General features: G+C 46.7%; 1 protein-coding gene across 1 annotated transcript in view; it reads left to right on the forward strand.

Moving 5' to 3' along the window:
• The window catches only part of LOC311235890 (adhesion G-protein coupled receptor V1-like), a 98,412-nt gene extending 80,547 nt beyond the window's left edge, over window positions 1-17,865 (forward strand). Inside the window, exon 6 of the mRNA XM_084323414.1 lies at window positions 17,439-17,865. Coding sequence (XP_084179540.1) covers window positions 17,439-17,557 — 119 coding nt within the window. The 3' untranslated portion in view covers window positions 17,558-17,865. The remainder of the gene's footprint in view (window positions 1-17,438) is intronic.
• The last annotated feature ends 3,498 nt before the right edge of the window (window positions 17,866-21,363 follow it).

Here is a 21,363-nt window from a genome sequence, read left to right on the forward strand (position 1 = left end):
TTATATTTGTATTGATTAAACATAGGAGCTATCAGGAGCTATCCAGCTAGATAACGTTAGACAATGCCTCATGTATTAAACTAAAAGTGAATAGTTTACTGGGTCATTTTGTTTAAACAGTAACGTTAGCTAGGTAGCTAACGTTAGCTCACGGAAGTCTCATGCACTAGACCAGGGGTGGCCAACCCGCGGCTCGCGAGCCGCATGCGGCTCTTTGCCCGTCAATGTGCGGCTCTTCCATCCCACAATTTTTTTTTTTTTTTTTACTCATTCCATAAGAACGTAGAATAAACATTTACAATTTTTTTTTAAATGGTCCATTTGCATGTTCTTGGTATCTGAATCTAGGGACATATATGGATCAGTGTCAGAAATAGTGTGTCTGTTAACTTACTAGGCTTGAGTAAATTGTAATGAACCAAAGGAGAATATCAATTCTATTTAAAAAATGTTTATCTTTGACTGTGAATAACACCATGCTAAAATGTACCAGACCTGAAAAATCTAAGCAAATGAATAAAGGGAAGATGATTAAACAGAAGGTTTTGTAGATACAGTACTGAATTCTGCCATCTTTTTTATAATGTAAATTTCTCCACCATTTTTCATCATATTGCAACACCGTTTTTTGCAAGACGTTCACAGAAAGGTAGAGAAACTAACTGCGTTCTGTTTTATGGCAACGTTCAGGTTTGTGGGAGATAATCCCAAAAAATAAGAGAAATAAAAAAGTAAATCCAAAAGTCAGATGATTGACAGGGGCTGGTGTGAGCTGGGTAGGGTAGTTTTTCTAAATTTGAAAGCCCTGAGTCTCTTCCTTCAAAAGACTACACTCACTTTTGGATGTGCCACTTCCTCCTGTCAATATGTGCCAGTTTCCAACTCAATGCCCTGAGATTTCTATAATCTTATATTTCACTAATAATTGGTAAACAAACGTAATGCTTAAAATATACACTTTTACTGTATATCTCGGGCTTAAGAGGTTAACCCTGTGAGGCCCAAATTAAAAAGACATTAGCAACTTCAGAGGCCAGAGGGTGGGACATATAAACACATTTACTATCAAATAGCATTGTGAGGCTGAACAACAGGACCAATTGACTATACATGTGCTTAAAGGGGAACTATCTTATAAATGGCTTTTTTCAGTGTTTACCATTGTTTCTTAGCTATGTGGACTTATATTAATAGGATCTATGTCTCTAATTCTCATATTGGCGCATTCTTCCAATTCTCCTCTCACAATATTCACCCTCACTGAACTGAGTCATCTGAAAATGTGCATATCTGTGATGTCAGAGATTTCTCAGCTGCATAATAATGTGGCAGTTGATGTGGCAGTTGGCATCAGGCCACACAGTGGTTGGAGCCCAGCCTCAAAACGGCTTAAGGTCTTGAGGTAGAAAAATGCGGTTTTTGAGTACTTGATTAGAAATACAAAACAATGCATTTTCTTTTTTGAAAAAAACCTACAGTAGGTGTTCCATAGACTCACAGGAATTGTGTAAAAGTGCCAAAATAGTGAAAGAAATAGTAAAATAGTTCCCCTTTAACATTTTTTAAATAAACATTCTTTTTTTAAATGGCTAAAAGTGATTTTGTAATTTTGCAACCGTGGGTCTCACAGGGTACTTTTAACCCTGTGAGGCCCAAATAAAAAAGACATTAGCAACTTCAGAGGCCAGAGGGTGAGACCTATAAACACATGAAGGGTGCTGTGACTGAAAAAAAAGGTTGAGAAACGCTGGTATATGGTGTGGCTCTTTGTGGTACCACAGTCATTTTTGTGGCTCTTAGTCTCTGACTGGTTGGCCACCCCTGCACTAGACTATTGCCGGAGCTTGTTGACATGACGGGTCTGGGAGGGGGAGGGGGAGGGGCAGTGCGCTGCAGCAGCAGCAGCTGTGTGCCTGAGAGAGAAGTCAGCGAGTGAGAACTCCGCTGAGAATTGGATCATGTTTTTCGATCGGTTTTCACGATTCGCATTATCGGAATTCACCAATCTCATATTTATACTGAATATCGGCCGATACCGATCGCTGGCCGATCGATCGGGGTTCAGGGCCAAGCAGCACTGAACACTTAAGGGTACACATAGCACCTCCTTTTCCGTGCGGCTAAGCTGCCAATAATAGCTGAGACAAAGCAATATTTGGCAATTTGTTTGGCTTTTCTCTTAGACATTGTAGCTGTTGTGAAGGGCCAGATTAAACTGAATATATATATGTATCGTTTGATATATTTTGTATATTATTTATATATATACACGGAATATCCCTTTACCTGCGTACAGACCAGAGTAATATTCGCTCTCCTATTGGACAACGGCCCCAGGCGCCAACGACCAAGCCCCCAACGGCAAGTTCAAAGGCAACTCCGGGCATGTCAGAACATGCCCAGAGTCTGCGTAGTAATACGAGACAAGAACTGAGGTTGGGACTAGATATTCACTTAAGTATAAATACGGCGCAGGTGTAAACAGCAGTAGTTCATTCAGTACCTTACCTAAACCTTACTTACCCTTCACCACGAGTCAACGTGCAGTGAAGTGAGCAACCTTGCATCTAAATAGAGCATTGAGAACCGCGTGCGAATAGAATGTTAAAGTGTCAGAGTTTAATGCAGTAACGTTGAGTTCGACTTAATCTAATGTGAAGTAATAGTCGATCATTTATTGTATATCGTGCGGCCACAGTTCTTCCGTGTGACCACATTACCCATCGGTTCGTCGTGTCTTTAGCCAGTGCTCTTATCCAGGCTGTGTGGCCTAAATACGTGCCCACACCCGAGGAGTCCTAGGCGAGAACCGTTGGACATGTACACAGGAGAATCGGCACCGGCGATTGCAGAACCATTTCTGGTTGGATTATATTGCTTTGGGACCGTGACCACCGGAGAAGAGCACCGTTGATTTCCACTGTCGTTTGGGATTTAACCTCGTTGAGGATTACCACTTGGGCCTGCCTCTTGGAAGGGGCTGGCTAGCTGTCGTCAATGCTGTCGAGCATCTTGGATTACAACTATTGCTTTTGTCTGCTGATCAAGGGAGTACAAGCACCGACTCCTGTACCTGGAGCCTCTTTATTCCTCGTTGACCCAGACGGAGTACCCGAACTTTCCTCTACCCATTGTCTCCAGTTGGTACCGGTGTTGCCCTATATAATTGCTGCTATACAACAGGTGGTGTCAGACCCATCATAGTATTCCTACTATCCTTAATGACTTATGCTCTTGACTGACTTTACGCATATTCTTCGCCATACAAGCGCGACCCTAATTCTCAATCTGTAACCTAACGTTGCCTAATAATAATAAATAACCCTCCAATAGAATTTCTGTGTCAATGCCGTGTTCTTGTGAGTGTTCACCATCAATATTTGATGTACTGTTTGGCCAGTAATTAAAGTACATAACTAGCAGTGGTTTAATATATCACAATCTTTAATACAGTCAGGGTTTTGTAACCCCTCAGTTACAGTAGCAATTCTCAGACCGGTCATGGTGCATTTATATACATGGCCAAGACTTCCAAATATAAGTACACTATATCTACACTTGTACCCAAGGCCGGCCCTCACATTGAGCAGTGGTTGGTATTTTATATACTTGTCCCAGAAAGCCTGGTCCATGTACAGGTCAAAGGCACAGCACACACACACACGCACACACACACACTTACAAGTATGATGTACACACAAGTACCAGTTTAAGAATAGTGCAGAACCTCATTATTGCCACGCACGTTATGCCTTAGTTATATGTGGACCCGTATAGCAATCCACTGACAATATAATGTAAGAGATTAGTTTCAACATCCAAAGAGAGAGAGTGTATTTAGTGACTGTGTCTGTTTGTGTGTCTGCTCTGATGTGTACGTTCATCCTACTGCCAGCCATTCACTTGAGCTCTACTCGTTCCTCTGAGGACCCCAGTCGCTCCGCTGTCGTGGAAACCATTTGTCCTCCTCTGCCATCAATGTTTAACGAGCTGCAGGTCGAAATGACAGATTTATATATCACGCGCACACACACACACACACACACACACACACACACACACACACACACACACACACACACACACACACACACACACTCTCTCTTCTCTCTTTCAAATGACTCTGTAATCGCTTTACACCGTCTGACTGAGAATCAGGCTCGGTTGAACACAAGCCAAGTAGAGCTACTACAGTATGCATCTAAACTGTGTGGGAAAGTCTGTTACTGCCAGAGGGACCTTTCTCAGGGGCTTTCAGGAGGTGTTTTCATTGAACATATCTGGGTGGTAAATATCTGCCCTTAGATGGAATTGGTTCATTCAAGATTCAAGATTCGAGATGCACAGTTAAACAGACAGTTACACCATACAATGAAAATCTTACTTTGCTAGTCCCCCCTTCACACAGGATCACAAAATATAGACTTGAATAAAAATATATTGAGAAAAATAAAGAGTCTTAAAAAGATAAATAAAGTGTAAAAATAAGGCACGAGTGACATAGTAACAGTATTGTACATTCAGTTCACAGTGTAGTGGTAGAAGTAATATTGCAAATAATGGTAGTGGAGGTGACAGTGAAGTCACAGCAGCAGTCAGAGTGTCTGTGTTCACAGTTCAATAAGTACATACATTTGATTAAATATAAACAACTCTTGGCGACAGCTTCAGACACCCGTTGTTGTTTTTAACGGCTTTGCAAAAAAAACTAGGGCTGGGACTTTATCGCATTCATATCGATTAATTAACGTAAGGTTATGTATATAACCAAGTTCTGTGAGTTATGGTGCGCTCAGCACCAGTTGCACTGTACTTCACTTCGTGTACATACACTGAATAAAAAAATTCCACCATGTACCTTTACATCCCCATATTCGTCTGACCACACCCCCTTCCGCTTACCTTCATAAGCAGGTGTGTGGTCACCTACTCGCCTCCTTCCCAAACGTTCACCACAAGGCGAGATCAAGGACAGCAGCGGCGTCCTGGTGCTGAGTGCACCATAACTCACAGAACTTGGTTATATACATAACCTTACGTTCTGTTTCGTTAAGGCTTCGCTCAGCACCAGTAGCACAACGGGGGCTGAGCGGGAGCCATAGCCCGACAAATACACCCTGCTGAGCCCCCCCACAACCATCAGACCGGGGAGGACCGAGCCCCCCCCGACACTCCCTAATGGAGGATATCCCCCCTATTGGAGGCTTACGGGAGGGTGACGGATCCGACCAGGCGAAGAGGAACTCAAGCAACCCAACGCACAGCGTGAGCAGACCGTGGCTTGACCCCACGACTACACACACGCACAACCCGCATGCCACCAGGGAACGAACGGAAGGAACAACCTCGTTACTGCCCCCAAAATCACGGGGTCAAGAGCAACCACAACCCCGTGGCAAGGCCGTAGCAGCGGAGCGCGAAGGAAGACCCAGTCCCACTGAAGGGACTGGATCCCCTGGAAAAAGGGGGCCTGGAGAGGTCAATGACGCCAGGCATCAAGACCCCACCAGGTGGTCACTTAGTGACACCGCCCCCCACATCGCCAGCGTATTCGGATAAGGCCCCTCCAAGAGCGGGCCCTTTCCCCCCAATAGCACACCGCCTGGCACACACCCTGCAGAACAGGCAGTCAGCATGGCCGTAAGCACTCAAAAGGTTAACCAACGGAAGCAGGCAGCGCACCGGGGAAACCAGGCAGCAGGCTGTAACCTGAGCCTGGAGCACTGCGGACGAGACAGGCGCCAAAGGAGTCAGCTGAAAACAGCCCCCCCGGCGGAAGGGGCGTATGCTGGCGTTGTTGCATGACAAAGCCTCCATTAAAAAAAAAACACCCAGAGGGGTCGAGGCAGAGAAGGCTGACATGATTGGCAGACGTCATGAACGTGCAGGGGCACACTCAACCGGGTAACCCGGGAGTTGACTCTGCTCCAACACACCAGGGAATCAACCACCCCCTTGGTACCATATGCGGTGGTTGTTCCTATAACCCCTCAAGAAAAAGGGTATCAACGGTATCAACAAAACTTTCCTTCGGACCGGGCCCGGCGGCTCGGGAAGCACACAGGGTTACCAGAGGAGGTCCAGAAGACCACCCCAACAGCCCTCTCTCCGCCATGCGTGAGAGAGGAGCGAAGAAAAAGAGAACCAGCCCCTTATGATAGTGCCAGGTACAAAAGAGTACCCAACAAGGGTCTCCATAACGCCTAACCTTGTGACACCCCGGGCCGACCCGGCATTTTCCCCCCGAAAAAAACCCAAGTCCCTCAGGGTACCAGAACAGCAGATCTGCATCCCCGGCGGACAACGGGTTAACCGACCTGGACCAGCGTGACCAGAACCAGTCCCGTGCCCTAACCACGCCGACCTGCCTACTCCGGGAGAAGGGGCAGATATGCGTGTCGATCAAAAAACATGAAAAGAGGGCGCCACCCAGACGGGCCGGTGTGAACCGTGCTCGGTGGCCCACCCCAAGGGCGTGAGACCCCTCTACCTATGTTCTGATCTTATTCCGTTAACATCCCCCAGACATGAACGAGAACCCGTCGAGAACCAGTAACAGGTTCTCGGAAGAGGACAAACCCTCCATCCCAGTTGCTTTATAAAAACGCTGTTACACCCCGAGCTAGCACCATGCATGCGTCGGGACACAACCACATCAATGAACAGGCTAATTTAGACCCTTCATTGAATCCTCAAGGCGCCTAGGAGAACGACAAGAAGGGTGTGGTGCTTCCTATACTCCACACTCTTTTATTAAAAAGAAAAAAAGCACCGACTGACATGAATCCCATTTGACACAGCTGTTCACATTTTTATATCCAGTCACCCCCACCACAGAGGATTAGACGGAACTCCCCAGAGAGACTTCCCACGTGAGTCATAGAGTGAAAAAGCCATGGCAATCTTGAGTCATGTGACCAACCGACTCAAGTTACACATATATCGAGCGTAGTGGAACCCACGCTCTATCCCGACACTTTGACAACAACAGACCGTACATACAGGTCTAACTCACGGAAGCCATCGTCAATAGCAATGTGCGTAGTGACGTGTGCTATGACGGGGGGAAACCCAACACTCAACGCCTGTGTAATAGGAGCAGAGTTAGGGAACCCTCCCCCCCCCCCCCCCTCCCTGCCAAGTCGCCTAACGGCTTGGCCCTGACTGGACTGACAAGAGATGAATAAAAACCCCTGACCAATTAGAAGAGGGAAGGAGGGGTTTATCCGGTACCCCCTCACAAGCCCTTTCCTTGCACACAACAACAACTTTAGCACACGATACCTTTAATAGCAATGCTAATGAATAGCGCAAGCTAATACAATGCATGCTAACCACAGACAACTGTGAACAGGGTTTACAACAAAACCAAGTCACGTGTGTGTGTGAATCCTACACCCGCATCCATGTTGAACATAGAAAAACACTGATAGAGAGAGCGAGAACGGCTGAGCCGTGGTAAGTGTTCATACGAGCATTACTGCAACCAACACAACAGTGTTGTATCTCAACATTACTCGTGCAAGCAACAGAACATACAAGTAACCTCTACCTTTATGTGGAGACTCAGGCCGAGGTAGAAAAAAACCTTTTTCAACCGAGTGTAGGCTGCAGACCTTGCTTAAGCTCTTAACATGAACGTAACCCTCCTATCAACCCATACTAGTGAAGATTCACACTTTGCAACCCCATCATATGTTTGGTGAAGAAACACACAGTTTGTTAACAAAAAATTCAGTCCCCCTTTAGATGGAACTTTTTATTTTCGAACAAATCATTTTTTTTTATCCACTTTTTCTCCCATTTTCTATATTTTCTCCCATCCCAATTTCGTATCATCCAATTCAACCCTCCCCTGTCACGAACGCTGTTTCTTGCCTCCCACAAGCCGGCTGCAATGTGGACTAAGTCATACATAGCACAAGTCCCCTCCGGTACTTGAGGTAACAGCAGTCGCATCTTTTCACCTGCGCAGCTCGATCTCTCAGTGGCGAGGAGTAACGCGTGGGAGGCTCACGCTGCCCCCGACACTTCCTGATTCTACTGCGCAGGCGCACCAACCGACCTGTAGGAGTCGCTGTCCACAACGCCCGATCCCCACCCATCAGTTTCCCACCCCCTAATACGGCCAATGTGTATTAGTATGAATGACCAGCTAAACTGAAAGCAACTTGGAGCGCTGGGCTCGAACAGGCGAGCCCAGCGTCTCCGCATTCGTGGCGAGCGCCTTGCCCACTACGCCACGTAGCCGCCCATTTTCGAACAAATCATATGGCAAGGCCGGGAAGGGAAAAACAGAGGGGACCACAGGGGAAAAAAGTCACTGGGTCTAGCGGCGCCTGCCGCCTCGAGCCACTCTGGATTTGCCACCCCGGGGAGCCCCGGAGGGACGGTAAGCAATCGGCGGCTGGTCTCGACGGTCCCTATGTCACCTCCGGGCGTAGATGGGTCGGCTGTAGCGGCGGCGCTCTCTCTCCTCCTGGCCTTCTTCCTCGAAGGACCAGCAGTGGCGGTGGTGGCAGCAGCAGCCACGGCGGAAGACGCTCGACGACGTGGCAGCCGTCTGACCCCACCGGCGACATCGGGAGGGGGAAAATGAGGTTGAAGCACGGAGCGTTCCTCCTGCATCTCTCTACAGGTCGAGGTCATCAACTGTAGGGCCTTCCCGAACAGTCCAGCATCGGAGAGGGGTGCCGTCAGAAGTGGAAGCCTCTTCTTCTCCGGCACACGCGCCTGCTCCAGCCAAAGGTGGCGCTGGTTCAGAGTTGCCAGGGCGCGCACTTTCCCAGCGGCTATGGCCTGCAGCTGAGTCAGATGCAGGACAGCTCCTGCCGCTTGGGAGAGCTGGTCATGTTGTACATCACTCTGCTCCATGCCGCCCGTCAATATCCCGGACATGAATCTTGCCAGCTGTGCGATGTTAGACGCAGCAGCTAGAGATTGTGTTCCGGCGATAAATGACTGGTCGCTCCAGTATGCCAACCGCCTAGCCGATTTCCCTTGAGGAACCGGCTTCCGTAACGGCTCCCACACCACCTCCGGACAGAGGAGCGCGGCCATCGGCCTATCAAGCCGTGGCACGCCCTCCCTCATACCGTCGACCAAACCCGCCACCCGCGTAACTTGTACGTAGGCAGGGGTGAGGCCTATGATGTGGGACACCACCTGGCCCTGACGAACATAGGCCCCCATTGAGGGTAAAAATGGGTAGACAACGTCCACCCCTCTCACCGGGCGACGCTTCCATAAATGACCTATGAGATCATCAGGGACAGGAACAGGCAGTGGCTGCGGCAGCGGCACGCCGCTTGCGACTGCCGCCACCGCCATGAGCTCGGGAAACAAAGCCCGCAGTTCCCCCTGCAGACTTTCCTCCACCGAGCCCGCATCCCTCACATACAGCAGGCTGCTACTGGTCAAGGAGCCACACTCCGATGTGGCTGATAGCAGGGCATCCCGCCGACGAGTCATAGGTTCTTCTCCAACGTCTTCAAACGAGGCGCCCCAAGGAGACATCTCACCCCCCTCCAGTGTTACCTGGACGGGCGGGATACCTGTCTCCACCGGGCCTTCAAATAAGAACCCGTCCGCCTCTACCATGTAATCCTCTGTTTCCATCGGGCATGTAGAGACCGACGCATCCTCACTGGGCTCCAGCAACTCACCAAACCCGGGCCGTTCGCGTATGCAAGCCACCATCTTGCGACGGGAGCGAGCCGACGCAAAAAGTTTGCGTCTCAAATCCCCTGGAACCAAAGGAACCGGCCGCCCAACAGCGGACGATTCCTCGGAAACAGAGGAACCAGAGCCAGAACCAGGCCATCGCATAGGCGACGGCACCGGTGCACCAGCTCCTTGGAGAGGCGAACTACCCATCGGACGCCTACCGGGCGTGGCTGTCAACCACGAGAGAGGCAACAGCCCAGGACGTACGGCGGAGGCGGAAATGGAGAATCGCTGGTGGAGAGTGGCGCTGCGAACACGACCCTCCGGAGTAGACATTATGACTTAGGTTTTTCTATCGAATATATATGAGAAGAAAAAATAAGCACAATGTAAACACGTCTCAACTTTCTTCAGCTAACAACCTCGTCAAGTGGGGATCTACCGAGGCACTTCCTTGTGGTGAAAGTGAAGAAGGAGGCGAGTAGGTGACCACACACCTGCTTATGAAGGTAAGCGGATGGGGGTGTGGTCAGACGAATATTGGGATGTAAAGGTACATGGTGGCATTTTTTTATTCAGTGTATGTACACGAAGTGAAGTACAGTGCAACTGGTGCTGAGCGAAACAGAACTACAGAAAGAATTAAAAGTAAAAAAAAATCTGTATGCATTTAATCCCATGATGATTTTTCTTTATTGTGTAAGAATGTTACCTTTCAAAGGAGACCAGACTCATGCATGTGCTATAAGTATAAAGTATAATAAATCGAAATTGAGATCAATCAAGAGTATTTTTTTTAATGGTCAACTGTTCTGGAATGTACTTCAAAGTACTGCATTTTACTTTTACCTCGAAAGTGCTTGAGTTTACAAAAGGTCCTTTGTGATATATATATATTTAATTAATTTAATATATATAAAATTGCTGCACTTTGTTAAAAATTGCATTGATCTGTTGGTCTGTGTAGTAGCTAATACAGGATTTTGCTGCTTAAACGTATGTATATGTAACGGTTGTGACAACGTCACCTCAAACTTTGATGCCCCGAGTGGGAGTCGAACCCCGGTCTCCCACACCGCAGGCAGCAACACAGACCATTATACCAAGAGTATAAAATGTTGCTTTTCACATCAAATATTGATATGCGATTAAAATGTGATTAATTTCGATGAATTAACTATAAAGTCTCGAATTAATTCGATTACCATTTTTAATCGAGTCCCACCACTAAAAAAAACACACTGATCTTTCCTAATTATGTCTTGATGTCTTTGACGCTGTGCTGTAACCTATATTTTCCTGCAGTACCTTGCCTGGAAAATGGGAAAATGTAACAGCTGTGTCTTGATTCGCTAGTCTACACTGTAGTTAAAAGCACAGGGCAGTGTAGGCTAATCCTAAAATAGATTTGTAGCTCAGCCAACTTTGGCTCGTCAGCAAGTGGTAATGTTACAATGTGTTTAATCAATCAAAACATCAACAGCCAAGACATGATTACATCTGATCTAATGATGTAGATGTATGTGATTCCTTTCTGTTCTTGAGGTTATGATCCCTGCTATTCTCCCCAAACACACACAATGAGTACCTCAGACAAAGAGCCATATAACTCTGCTTCAAAGTGTTGTGTTCATTCATAGTTAAAGACAGTAGAGGTTGAGTCCTTTCTTGTTATAATATCACATTCACACTCCCAAGGGATTTGGATTGACTTTACAACTGTAAAAAACTGAGTTATATTGTTCTTCGGTGCAAGGGTTCAATAACTGAGTCTATTGATGAATCATTGACCTATTGACCCCAAACCAAACTCAACATGAGAGGCTCCTGTGAAGACATCAATGTCTCAACATGAGAGGCCCCTGTGAAGTGTCAACATTAGAGGCCCCTGTGAAGACCTCAGTGTCTCAACATGAGAGGCCCCTGTGAAGACCCCAGTGTCTTAACATGAGAGGCCCCTGTGAAGACCCCAGTGTCTTAACATGAGAGTCCCCTGTGAAGACCGCTGTGAAGGCCCCAGTGTCTTAACATGAGAGGCCCCTGTGAAGACCGCTGTGAAGGCCCCAGTGTCTTAACATGAGATGCCCCTGTGAAGACCCCAGTGTCTTAACATGAGAGGCCCCTGTGAAGACCCCAGTGTCTTAACATGAGAGGTCCCTGTGAAGACCCCAGTGTCTTAACATGAGAGGACCCTGTGAAGACCCCAGTGTCTTAACATGAGAGGTCCCTGTGAAGACCCCAGTGTCTTAACATGAGAGGCCCCTGTGAAGACCCCAGTGTTCAGTACTGTGACGACCTCAGTGTCTCAACATGAGGGGCCCCTGTGAAGGCCCCAGTGTTCAGTACTTTACATGAAGGCCCCTGTGAAGGCCCCTGTGAAGGCCCCAGTGGTTCAGTACTTTACATGAAGGCCCCTGTGAAGGCCCCAGTGTTCAGTACTTTACATGAGAGGCCCCTGTGAAGGCCCCTCTGAAGGCCCCTGTGAAGGCCCCTCTGAAGCCCCCTGTGAAGGCCCCAGTGTTCAGTACTTTAGCCCCTGTGAAGGCCCCAGTGTTCAGTACTTTAGCCCCTGTGAAGGCCCCAGTGTTCAGTACTTTAGCCCCTGTGAAGGCCCCAGTGTTCAGTACTTTAGCCCCCGTGAAGGCCCCAGTGTTCAGTACTTTAGCCCCTGTGAAGGCCCCAGTGTTCAGTACTCTACCTGTGAAGACCCTAGTGTTCAGTACTTTACATGGCCCCAGTGAAGGCCCAGTTATATAGTTCTTTGGTGAAAGGGTTCAATAACTGAGTCTATTGATGAATCATTGACCTATTGACCCCCAACCAAACTCAACATGAGAGGCTCCTGTGAAGACCTCAGTGTCTCAACATGAGAGGCCCCTGTGAAGACCCCTATGAAGGCCCCTGTGAAGGCCCCTGTGAAGACCTGTGAAGACTGTGAAGACCCCTGAGTGTCCTGACTGGCAACATCACCTCCTGGTTTGGGAATAGCACTGCACAAGACCGTAGCAGACTACAAAGAGTGACACGTTCAGCCGAACGCACAATTGGAGGGGGGCTTCCCACCCTCCAGAACATTTACAACAAGCGGTGCAGGGGGAAGGCTAAGAGAATCATCAAGGACTCCAGCCACCCGAACAACTGCCTCTTTGAACTGCTGCGGTCAGGCAAGCGATACCGGAGTCTTAAGGCGAGCACAGAAAGACTCAGAAGAAGCTTCTATCCCCAGGCCATCAGGCTGCTCAACGAACAATAAACACTATGCAACAACCATCAAATGCACACAGCACACACACCCACACACTCACTTAAACAAACAACACACTGCAGCACCCACTCTCCACACTTTAGATCACCTAAACACACTTTACACTTTATATTTATTGGTAAAGGATTTGCACTACAACTTGTACACCTTACTGTAAATTGTACCTAAATTGTACCTCATCCCATTTCTGCTCTGCACTATATAGTATTGTATATTAGTACATTGCATAGTATATTGTATATTGTATGGTAACTCAGTTACTTCTATTCTGCATCGAACATTGTACATATGTCTATACTGAACACTGTGACCTCTATTTTTACTTCTATTTTACATGCTATACTATTTTATTTTATACTATTTTATTTCATACTTATCTTGTCTAGCACAGTCTCTGGAGCGTAACAGTAAGAAGCATTTTGTATAAAAGTATTCTGTACTTCTGTATGACAACTATTAAAGAAACTTGAAACTTGAACCCCTGTGAAGGCCCCAGTGTCTTAACATGAGAGGCCCCTGTGAAGACCCCAGTGTCTTAACATGAGAGGCCCCTGTGAAGACCCCAGTGTCTTAACATGAGAGGCCCCTGTGAAGACCCCAGTGTCTTAACATGAGAGGCCCCAGTGAAGACCCCTGTGAAGGCCCCAGTGTCTTAACATGAGAGGCCCCTGTGAAGACCCCTGTGAAGGCCCCAGTGTCTTAACATGAGAGGCCCCAGTGAAGACCCCAGTGTCTTAACATGAGAGGCCCCTGTGAAGACCCCTGTGAAGGCCCCAGTGTCTTAACATGAGAGGCCCCTGTGAAGACCCCTGTGAAGGCCCCAGTGTCTTAACATGAGAGGCCCCAGTGAAGACCCCAGTGTCTTAACATGAGAGGCCCCTGTGAAGACCCCAGTGTCTTAACATGAGAGGCCCCTGTGAAGACCCCAGTGTCTTAACATGAGAGGCCCCTGTGAAGACCCCAGTGTCTTAACATGAGAGGCCCCTGTGAAGACCCCAGTGTCTTAACATGAGAGGCCCCTGTGAAGACCCCAGTGTCTTAACATTAGAGGCCCCAGTGAAGACCCCTGTGTCTTAACATGAGAGGCCCCAGTGAAGACCCCAGTGTCTTAACATGAAAGGCCCCTGTGAAGACCCCTGTGTCTTAACATGAGAGGCCCCTGTGAAGACCCCTGTGAAGGCCCCAGTGTCTTAACATGAGAGGCCCCTGTGAAGACCCCAGTGTCTTAACATGAGAGGACCCTGTGAAGACCCCTGTGTCTTAACATGAGAGGCCCCTCTGAAGGCCCCTGTGAAGGCCCCTCTGAAGCCCCCTGTGAAGGCCCCAGTGTTCAGTACTTTAGCCCCTGTGAAGGCCCCAGTGTTCAGTACTTTAGCCCCCGTGAAGGCCCCAGTGTTCAGTACTTTAGCCCCCGTGAAGGCCCCAGTGTTCAGTACTTTAGCCCCCGTGAAGGCCCCAGTGTTCAGTACTCTACCTGTGAAGACCCTAGTGTTCAGTACTTTACATGGCCCCAGTGAAGGCCCCAGTGTTCAGTACTTTACATGGCCCCAGTGAAGGCCCCAGTGTTCAGTACTTTACATGGCCCCAGTGAAGGCCCCAGTGTTCAGTACTTTACATGGCCCCTGTGAAGGCCCCTGTGAAGGCCCCTGTGAAGCCCCTCTGAAGGTCCCTGTGAAGACCCCAGTGTTCAGTACTTTACATGGCCCCTGTGAAGAGTGTTCAGGACTTTAGCCCCTGTGAAGGCCCCTGTGAAGGCCCAGTGTTCAGTACTTTACATGCCCCTGTGAAGGCCCCAGTGTTCAGTACTTTACATGCCCCTGTGAAGGCCCCAGTGTTCAGTACTTTACATGGACCCTGTGAAGGCCCCAGTGTTCAGTACTCTACCTGTGAAGACCCTAGTGTTCAGTACTTTACATGGACCCTGTGAAGGCCCCAGTGTTCAGTACTTTACTGTGAAGGCCCCAGTGTTCAGTACTTTAGAGGCCCCTGTGAAGGCCCCAGTGTTCAGTAATTTAGAGGCCCCAGTGAAGGCCCCTGTGTTCAGTACTTTACATGGACATTGGAGATCTTGTTAGCATCCACCCCAGACAAACACAGCATGTCACCAAGGAGACGCCAAATTAGACTCTTGATAATGAGTGGGGATCAGGGTGAGGAGATAGAGCTACAGTACACAAGACTCGGACAGAAATAACATTGTGTGTCTGTGTGTGTGTGTGTGCGTGTGCGCGCGTGTGTGTGTGTGTGTGTGTGTGTGTGTGTGTGCGTGCGTGCGTGCGTGCGTGTGTGTGTGTGTGTGAGCGCGTGTGTGTGTTTGTGTGTGTGTTTGCGTGTGTGTTTGCATGTGTGTGTCTCAGGTACATTGACACTGATGGTTGACTCTCTGTTGTTCTTGACTTGTCCTGGCTTTCACCTCAAGCTTAACTAGCCTGCTGTTGGCTGCAGTAAACAGGCCAGCGAGGGAATTTATTGGCGACCTTGTCTGCTAACTCAGCGATACGATGCTATCATTCTAACTATTCACTACAGTCCAGGGCTGGGACTGCCAAAGTGGTAATTCAATCAGAGTGGTTGGCTCTGTACAAGTATCTGGCCCTCCTATTAGAAACCCAGCAGGATTTCTGTAGTTAATTTGATATAGTCATGCATGAATGTTTGTAAGATATGTCCTATTCGTTGAGCATAAATGAAATGGGTCTTGCAAGCCGGGCGTGTCAAACATAAATGGAATATACTGTATGTCACACAAAACTATCTATGGGAAAGTGGCCACGAAAATAGAGTTATGAGAGGGCACAAGATTACAGCCCAATCAGGATTACATAATGTGGGACTGACCGACAGGGATCAGCAACTGTATGAACTGTAATGAGGTTCTTCACAGTGCATTAACTATTCAACCATTAACATGCACACATACTCTGTTCAGTTCATAATCTAGTCATATGTACTAGCACACACACACACACACACACACACACACACACACACACACACACACACACACACACACACACACACACACACACACACACACACACACACACACACACACACACACACACACACACACACACCTCTGACCTCCTATCGCCAACACTCTGGTTTTAGTGTGAAAGGACTGTTTGTTTTCTCAGACACCATTAGACCTGGTTAGCCTTGACCTGAGTGTGTTGTACTGCAGGTCAATGTGCTCTGCTGGTGATGTCATAGTAAATACTCTATTACCATTATCTCCATAATGTCTCCATACAAGTCAATATCAAGTTTCAAGTATTTGAAAACATATATATATATACATATAAGGTACATGTACATTACAGTGAAATTATTGGTTCTGTATGAGCCTCCTGAGATTGTGCTTCATACTGCAAAAGGGGAAAATAATAAAGATATTATATACTATATAAAATATACAATATATAAAACTAAAGTACAAAATGCAAAACAGGTAGGTAGAGAGGTAGTACAAATATTTTATTAACAGATAAAATATGGTGTAGTGTTAAAAAAGTGTTTAAAGTGTCTAAAGTGAATGTTAAAGGTGAGTGTTTAAAGTGACTGTGCATGTGTGTGCAATGAATGTATAATGGATGGGTTAGTGTTGCATAGAGTCCACATTGAGCATCCGGATGGCCTGGGGATAGAAGCTCCTTTTGAGTCTCTGTGTTCTGGCCATGAGCGGCTTGCCTGACCGCAGCAGTGCAAAGAGGCAGTTGTTTGGGAGGCTAGAGTCTCTGACTAGTCTCTCAGCCTCTGCCCTGCAACGCTTGGTGTAAATGTCCTGGAGAGTGGGAAGCCCACCTCCGATGGTGCGTTCGGCTGATCGAACCAGTCTCTGCAGTCTAATATAGATAGGGAAGGCTTTAAACCTAAACTTTTTGCTCCTCATTGATACGGGGCATAATACTGTAGCTGCTTTCTGGCTGATATGTGTGTTAATGTCACAATAAGTTTGTTAACATTTAGTTATTGATTAGCGGTCACCCCTACTCCCAACAGGAGTCAGTGGTGTCTATAACAAGGCATAATGGCTAATGATCAGTCATGTAGCTGAGTTCTCTGATTATTGAGTGATAAGTTAACACAGGACTGTATTGATATAATACTTAATTGATACCATTTGTGATGCACCGATATTTATATCGATAGACAATCGGCCAATATGGGCTTTACATTTTTTTTATTGTTTCATTTGAATTCTTACGTCTGTTTGTGGAATTGCTATTTTTGACCCTTATACAAGTAGTTCTGCTTAATGTGCCTAGTGACAAAAGAATAACACAGTCAAGGACTAATTAAATAACAAGTCAACTTAATGACAAATTGTGAAATGTAAAATGTAAATGTTCAAACAATTTCGGCACCGCAGAGATTTAGCCACCTACGGCAGTACCGATATCTGGTCTGGCACATGGACTAGATGTGTGAAGTGTATCCTGCAAGATCCAAACCATGAACCTTGTATAAAGCCTAAAGCTGTTCTCTTTGTCCTCTTGTGTTTCAGGATCCGGCCTTAATCTGAGCGACTCGGAGTCTCTCCGCGGGAGCCACGACGGAGGGAGCATGGCCAACTCACAGATCGTTGAGCTGAGACGAATCCCCATCGCAGACACACACCTCTAACCTCCCCCTCCCTCCCTCCCTCCCTCCCTCCCTCCCTCCATGCTTTTTTTTATATCAGAAAGGAAAAAAACAACACAGTATTTTTATATTTCAACTGCTTTTGCACTAAAAACATGTTTTGTTTTGTTTTTTTATAGAAATGTTTTCTTATAGTGGTTTGATATGAAACGTTGTGATGTTTTTACTGTACATCTGTTTTTTATAAATACACACACACACACACACACACATGAATATATAAATGTTTTACTAAATAAATTTTTTAAATGTCCTTGATGGAGTTTTTATGAGTGAAGGAAAGCCTCTTCCTGTATGTATATGTTGTTTTGTTTGTGTTTTGTTTTTTTGTATAGTTTGTAGAAAAAGATGCAGCCCGTCCAGGACAGCTGCGGCTGCTGGGGATGGACATTGTGTAACATTGTTAATAAATAATTCACCATCTATTTTACATTTCGGATGTTGTGATTCCATTTGTTACTGCTGATATTGCTCTTTGAGAGGCAGACTGTTGAGGCAGTTTAACATAGAGAGAGGGAGAGCATAAGAGGGGGTGGGGGAGAGAGAGAGAGGGTGGGAGGGGGAGAGAGAAAGGGAGGGAGGGAAAGAGAGAGAGAGGCGGGTGGGAGGGGGAGAGAGAGAGAGAGGAGAGAGAGAGAGAGAAACTTTATAAGTGCCTGGCTGGAGGTTATGTAGAATGGCTGAGTCGTAGCAGGGTCAATGCTGATGGACAGTATGTGAATGAGCAAAGCCTTTTGGGGGGAATTTCACAAAATTGTTCTACAACGTCTTTAAAGAGTCCATGAGCAGAGCCCTGAGCATTCTGCTGCTGTCTGATGTTTCAGGTATACAGCCTACTTTGGTACTGTAGATCCCTGAGAGTTTGGAAATAAGAAAAGTGTAAGCAGTTGTTAGATATTCAAGGGCTTAGAGTGTGGACTGTGGAGGAGTTGGCTGGAAGTTAAAATCCCTGGGTTAGTGGGAACATCTCAAGTAAATCGTAAATGGTGCATTTATAGAGCGCTTTTATCCAAAGCGCTTTACAATTTGTTCCTCACATTTGACCCATTCACTCACACATTCACACACTGTTGGCGGAGGCAACCATGCAAGGCGCCAACCTGCACATCGGGAGCAGTTAGGGGTTAAGTTTAAGTGTCTTGCTCAGGGACACCTCGACACGCTGCCCGGGAGGAGCGGGAATCGAACCGGGAACCTTTGGATTACCAGACGACTGCTCTACCTCCCGAGCCACTGTCGCCCCAAGTCGTATACAGCCATATGTCTATGTATCGTATATCATTTTAATCTACAGTTATCACTGTTGGACTACAATTTTGAAGTCTAATCTTTGATCCTACTTAGCAAAAGGTGCGTGCATGTGTACATGTTTGCCCGCGCAGTAGCGTGTGCTGCTCACCTTTCAACCTTAACAGCAGCTTTGAAGCTCTTGGAATTCACTGTCAGCTTGACCCCAGCCCGACCCACTGACCTCTGGACTTGGTTATTGGCTGGAAGTTGCTTTTACTGTAGAGTAAAGTGGAGTCGAAGGGCAAATAAAGAGTGTCAAAGAGAGACGGAGAAGAGGAGATGACAGAAAAGGAGAAAGAGGGAGATGACAGAAGAAGAGAAGAGGAGATGACAGAAGAAGAGAAGAGGAGATGACAGAAGAAGAGAAGAGGAGATGACAGAAAAAGAGAAGAGGAGATGACAGAAAAAGAGAAGAGGCGATGACAGAAAAAGGCACTTGTAGTAGAAGTACTTGATTAATTCATTTGGAAAGCGGTGATCTGGCTGACGCAGCGCCCGGCACAAGTACCCCGGGCGCACTTGAGGTCACCATGCCGACCGATCATCAAAAGGTCACCATGCCATAATCATCATGATCTATCGGCAGAAAACACTGCACTTCCATGGTGTTTTGACACTGAGAGCCAACCATAGAATAATGGTGTCCCCAGAGACACGCCCTTTCTATTGGTGGATGATCTCAGGCTTCCTGTCCCATGCAGAAAGAATAACACAGAGGCCGATGATATCTTCTTGTTACCTGATAAGTAGTTCAGGACCCCGGGAAGGTCACAGGGACTCCTTTCCTGTGACTGATATATTTCTCATTAAATCCTGTGGGTTAGTAACGTCATCTGAGAAGGGCATGGAAGTCAGGGTTTCTCACCACTGTAAGCTAAACCCTCATTCCCCCACCTCTCCCTGCACATTCTAGCGGGAGAGAGAGAAAGGGAGAGAGCGAGAGAGAGAGAGGGTCCCTGCTTGGATGCGTCTCGGCTGAAAGTGCCGGATTGGGTTTCGCCTCTTGCCTTGGCAGGAGAAAACAGGGCGTTGAGACTTTGTCCTCTCCCCTGGTTCCAGCCCACCCTCTCAGCTGAAGGCATCTGAACATCCCTGAGGGAAAACTGATATCCACCACACAGAGGCAAACAAAGCCTGGGTGTTTATCTACACTGGAGGGTGGGGACGACGTTGAGACATCTGCTCTCCACAGTCCATCCCATCGCTTCTGAGAACAGAAGAACAATGTGCCTCCCTCAACACGTTATCCTGTGTGTGTGTGGTGTGTGTGTGTGTGTGTGCTTGTGTGTGCTTGTGTGTGTGTGTGTGTGTGCTTGTGTGTCTGAGCAGTCTTTTTGTGCATGCAGTGATTTGAATCTCAGATGTTGCCAAACCTTGGATATTCAAAGTCAAAGTAGACTTGTGGTCACAGCACAGAGAACACAATACATACAATGATGAACAAAGAAATACAGATACAGACAATAACTCATGAGCTCATGCCCAACTATACACCCCCCCCCCCACCACACACACACACACACACACGCACGCACGCATGCGCGCACACACACACACACACACACACACAACACACAATTCTACCCTTAAAAAACTATTATAACCCCTTCATTTAAATTAAACTTTACATTATTTAAGGTGTTTAACCCCTGACTGAAATTAAGGTGCACTGTAAGAAAACAAGCTGCAAGAAAACGGTAAATGTCTGGCATCAATGGTTTCCAAATACTTACTGTCAAATTACAGTAAAATCAAATACATTTACAGATTACAAGTTTACAACCTTTATTTAATGGTTAATATTTTGATAAAAGGTAATTTACTGTATTTTTAAGGCATTTACACAGTAGAAAAACAAAAGTAATCTGTAAAATAATACAGTGAATTTTCTGTGAAAAAACATTTATTTTATACAGTGTGTGCAATGTTTTAAGTACCCCTTTATTTTAAGGGGTGAATGCATAGATAGATTTAGACATTGTTAAGGGATGATTGTTTCCTAGTGGACAGTGGGCCACTGAACTCTGTCAGATTCTTGTAGAGGGACTAACCCTCTCATTTCAACGTGGTATTCGTATTGCGGTGGGGACAACAGACCTGTGGAACCTGGCTCTGGTGACCTTTCGTTGTTAAAAAAATCGACCACTTGACCTGCTGTTTAGCTGGAATCTGGTAAACGGGGTCAGAGGGGTCAGAGAGGACATGCTGGGCCTTGTCTACAATGAGATCTGTGCACAGCTGAGCTGCTGATATCAGATCACATCCAATTACTTAGATTATCTTGGACACGTCATGCATATTTCCAAAAACACACATCAGGCCACTTAGTAAAATTGACAGTTACAGTTGTCAACATTAAACCGGTTAAGTTTGCATGAGAGAAACATTTGCTGTTGCATTTTCTTGACCTTTGATAATGCACAGTCACCGAATGGCAACTTGTTTTCAATTCCCACACTGAGCCATGTGTAGGTGGAAACTCCCCACAGCCTCATCAC

This window comes from Notolepis coatsorum (assembly GCF_963971535.1).
Source record: "Notolepis coatsorum genome assembly, chromosome: 10".
Classification (NCBI taxonomy): Eukaryota; Metazoa; Chordata; class Actinopteri; order Aulopiformes; family Paralepididae; genus Notolepis; species Notolepis coatsorum.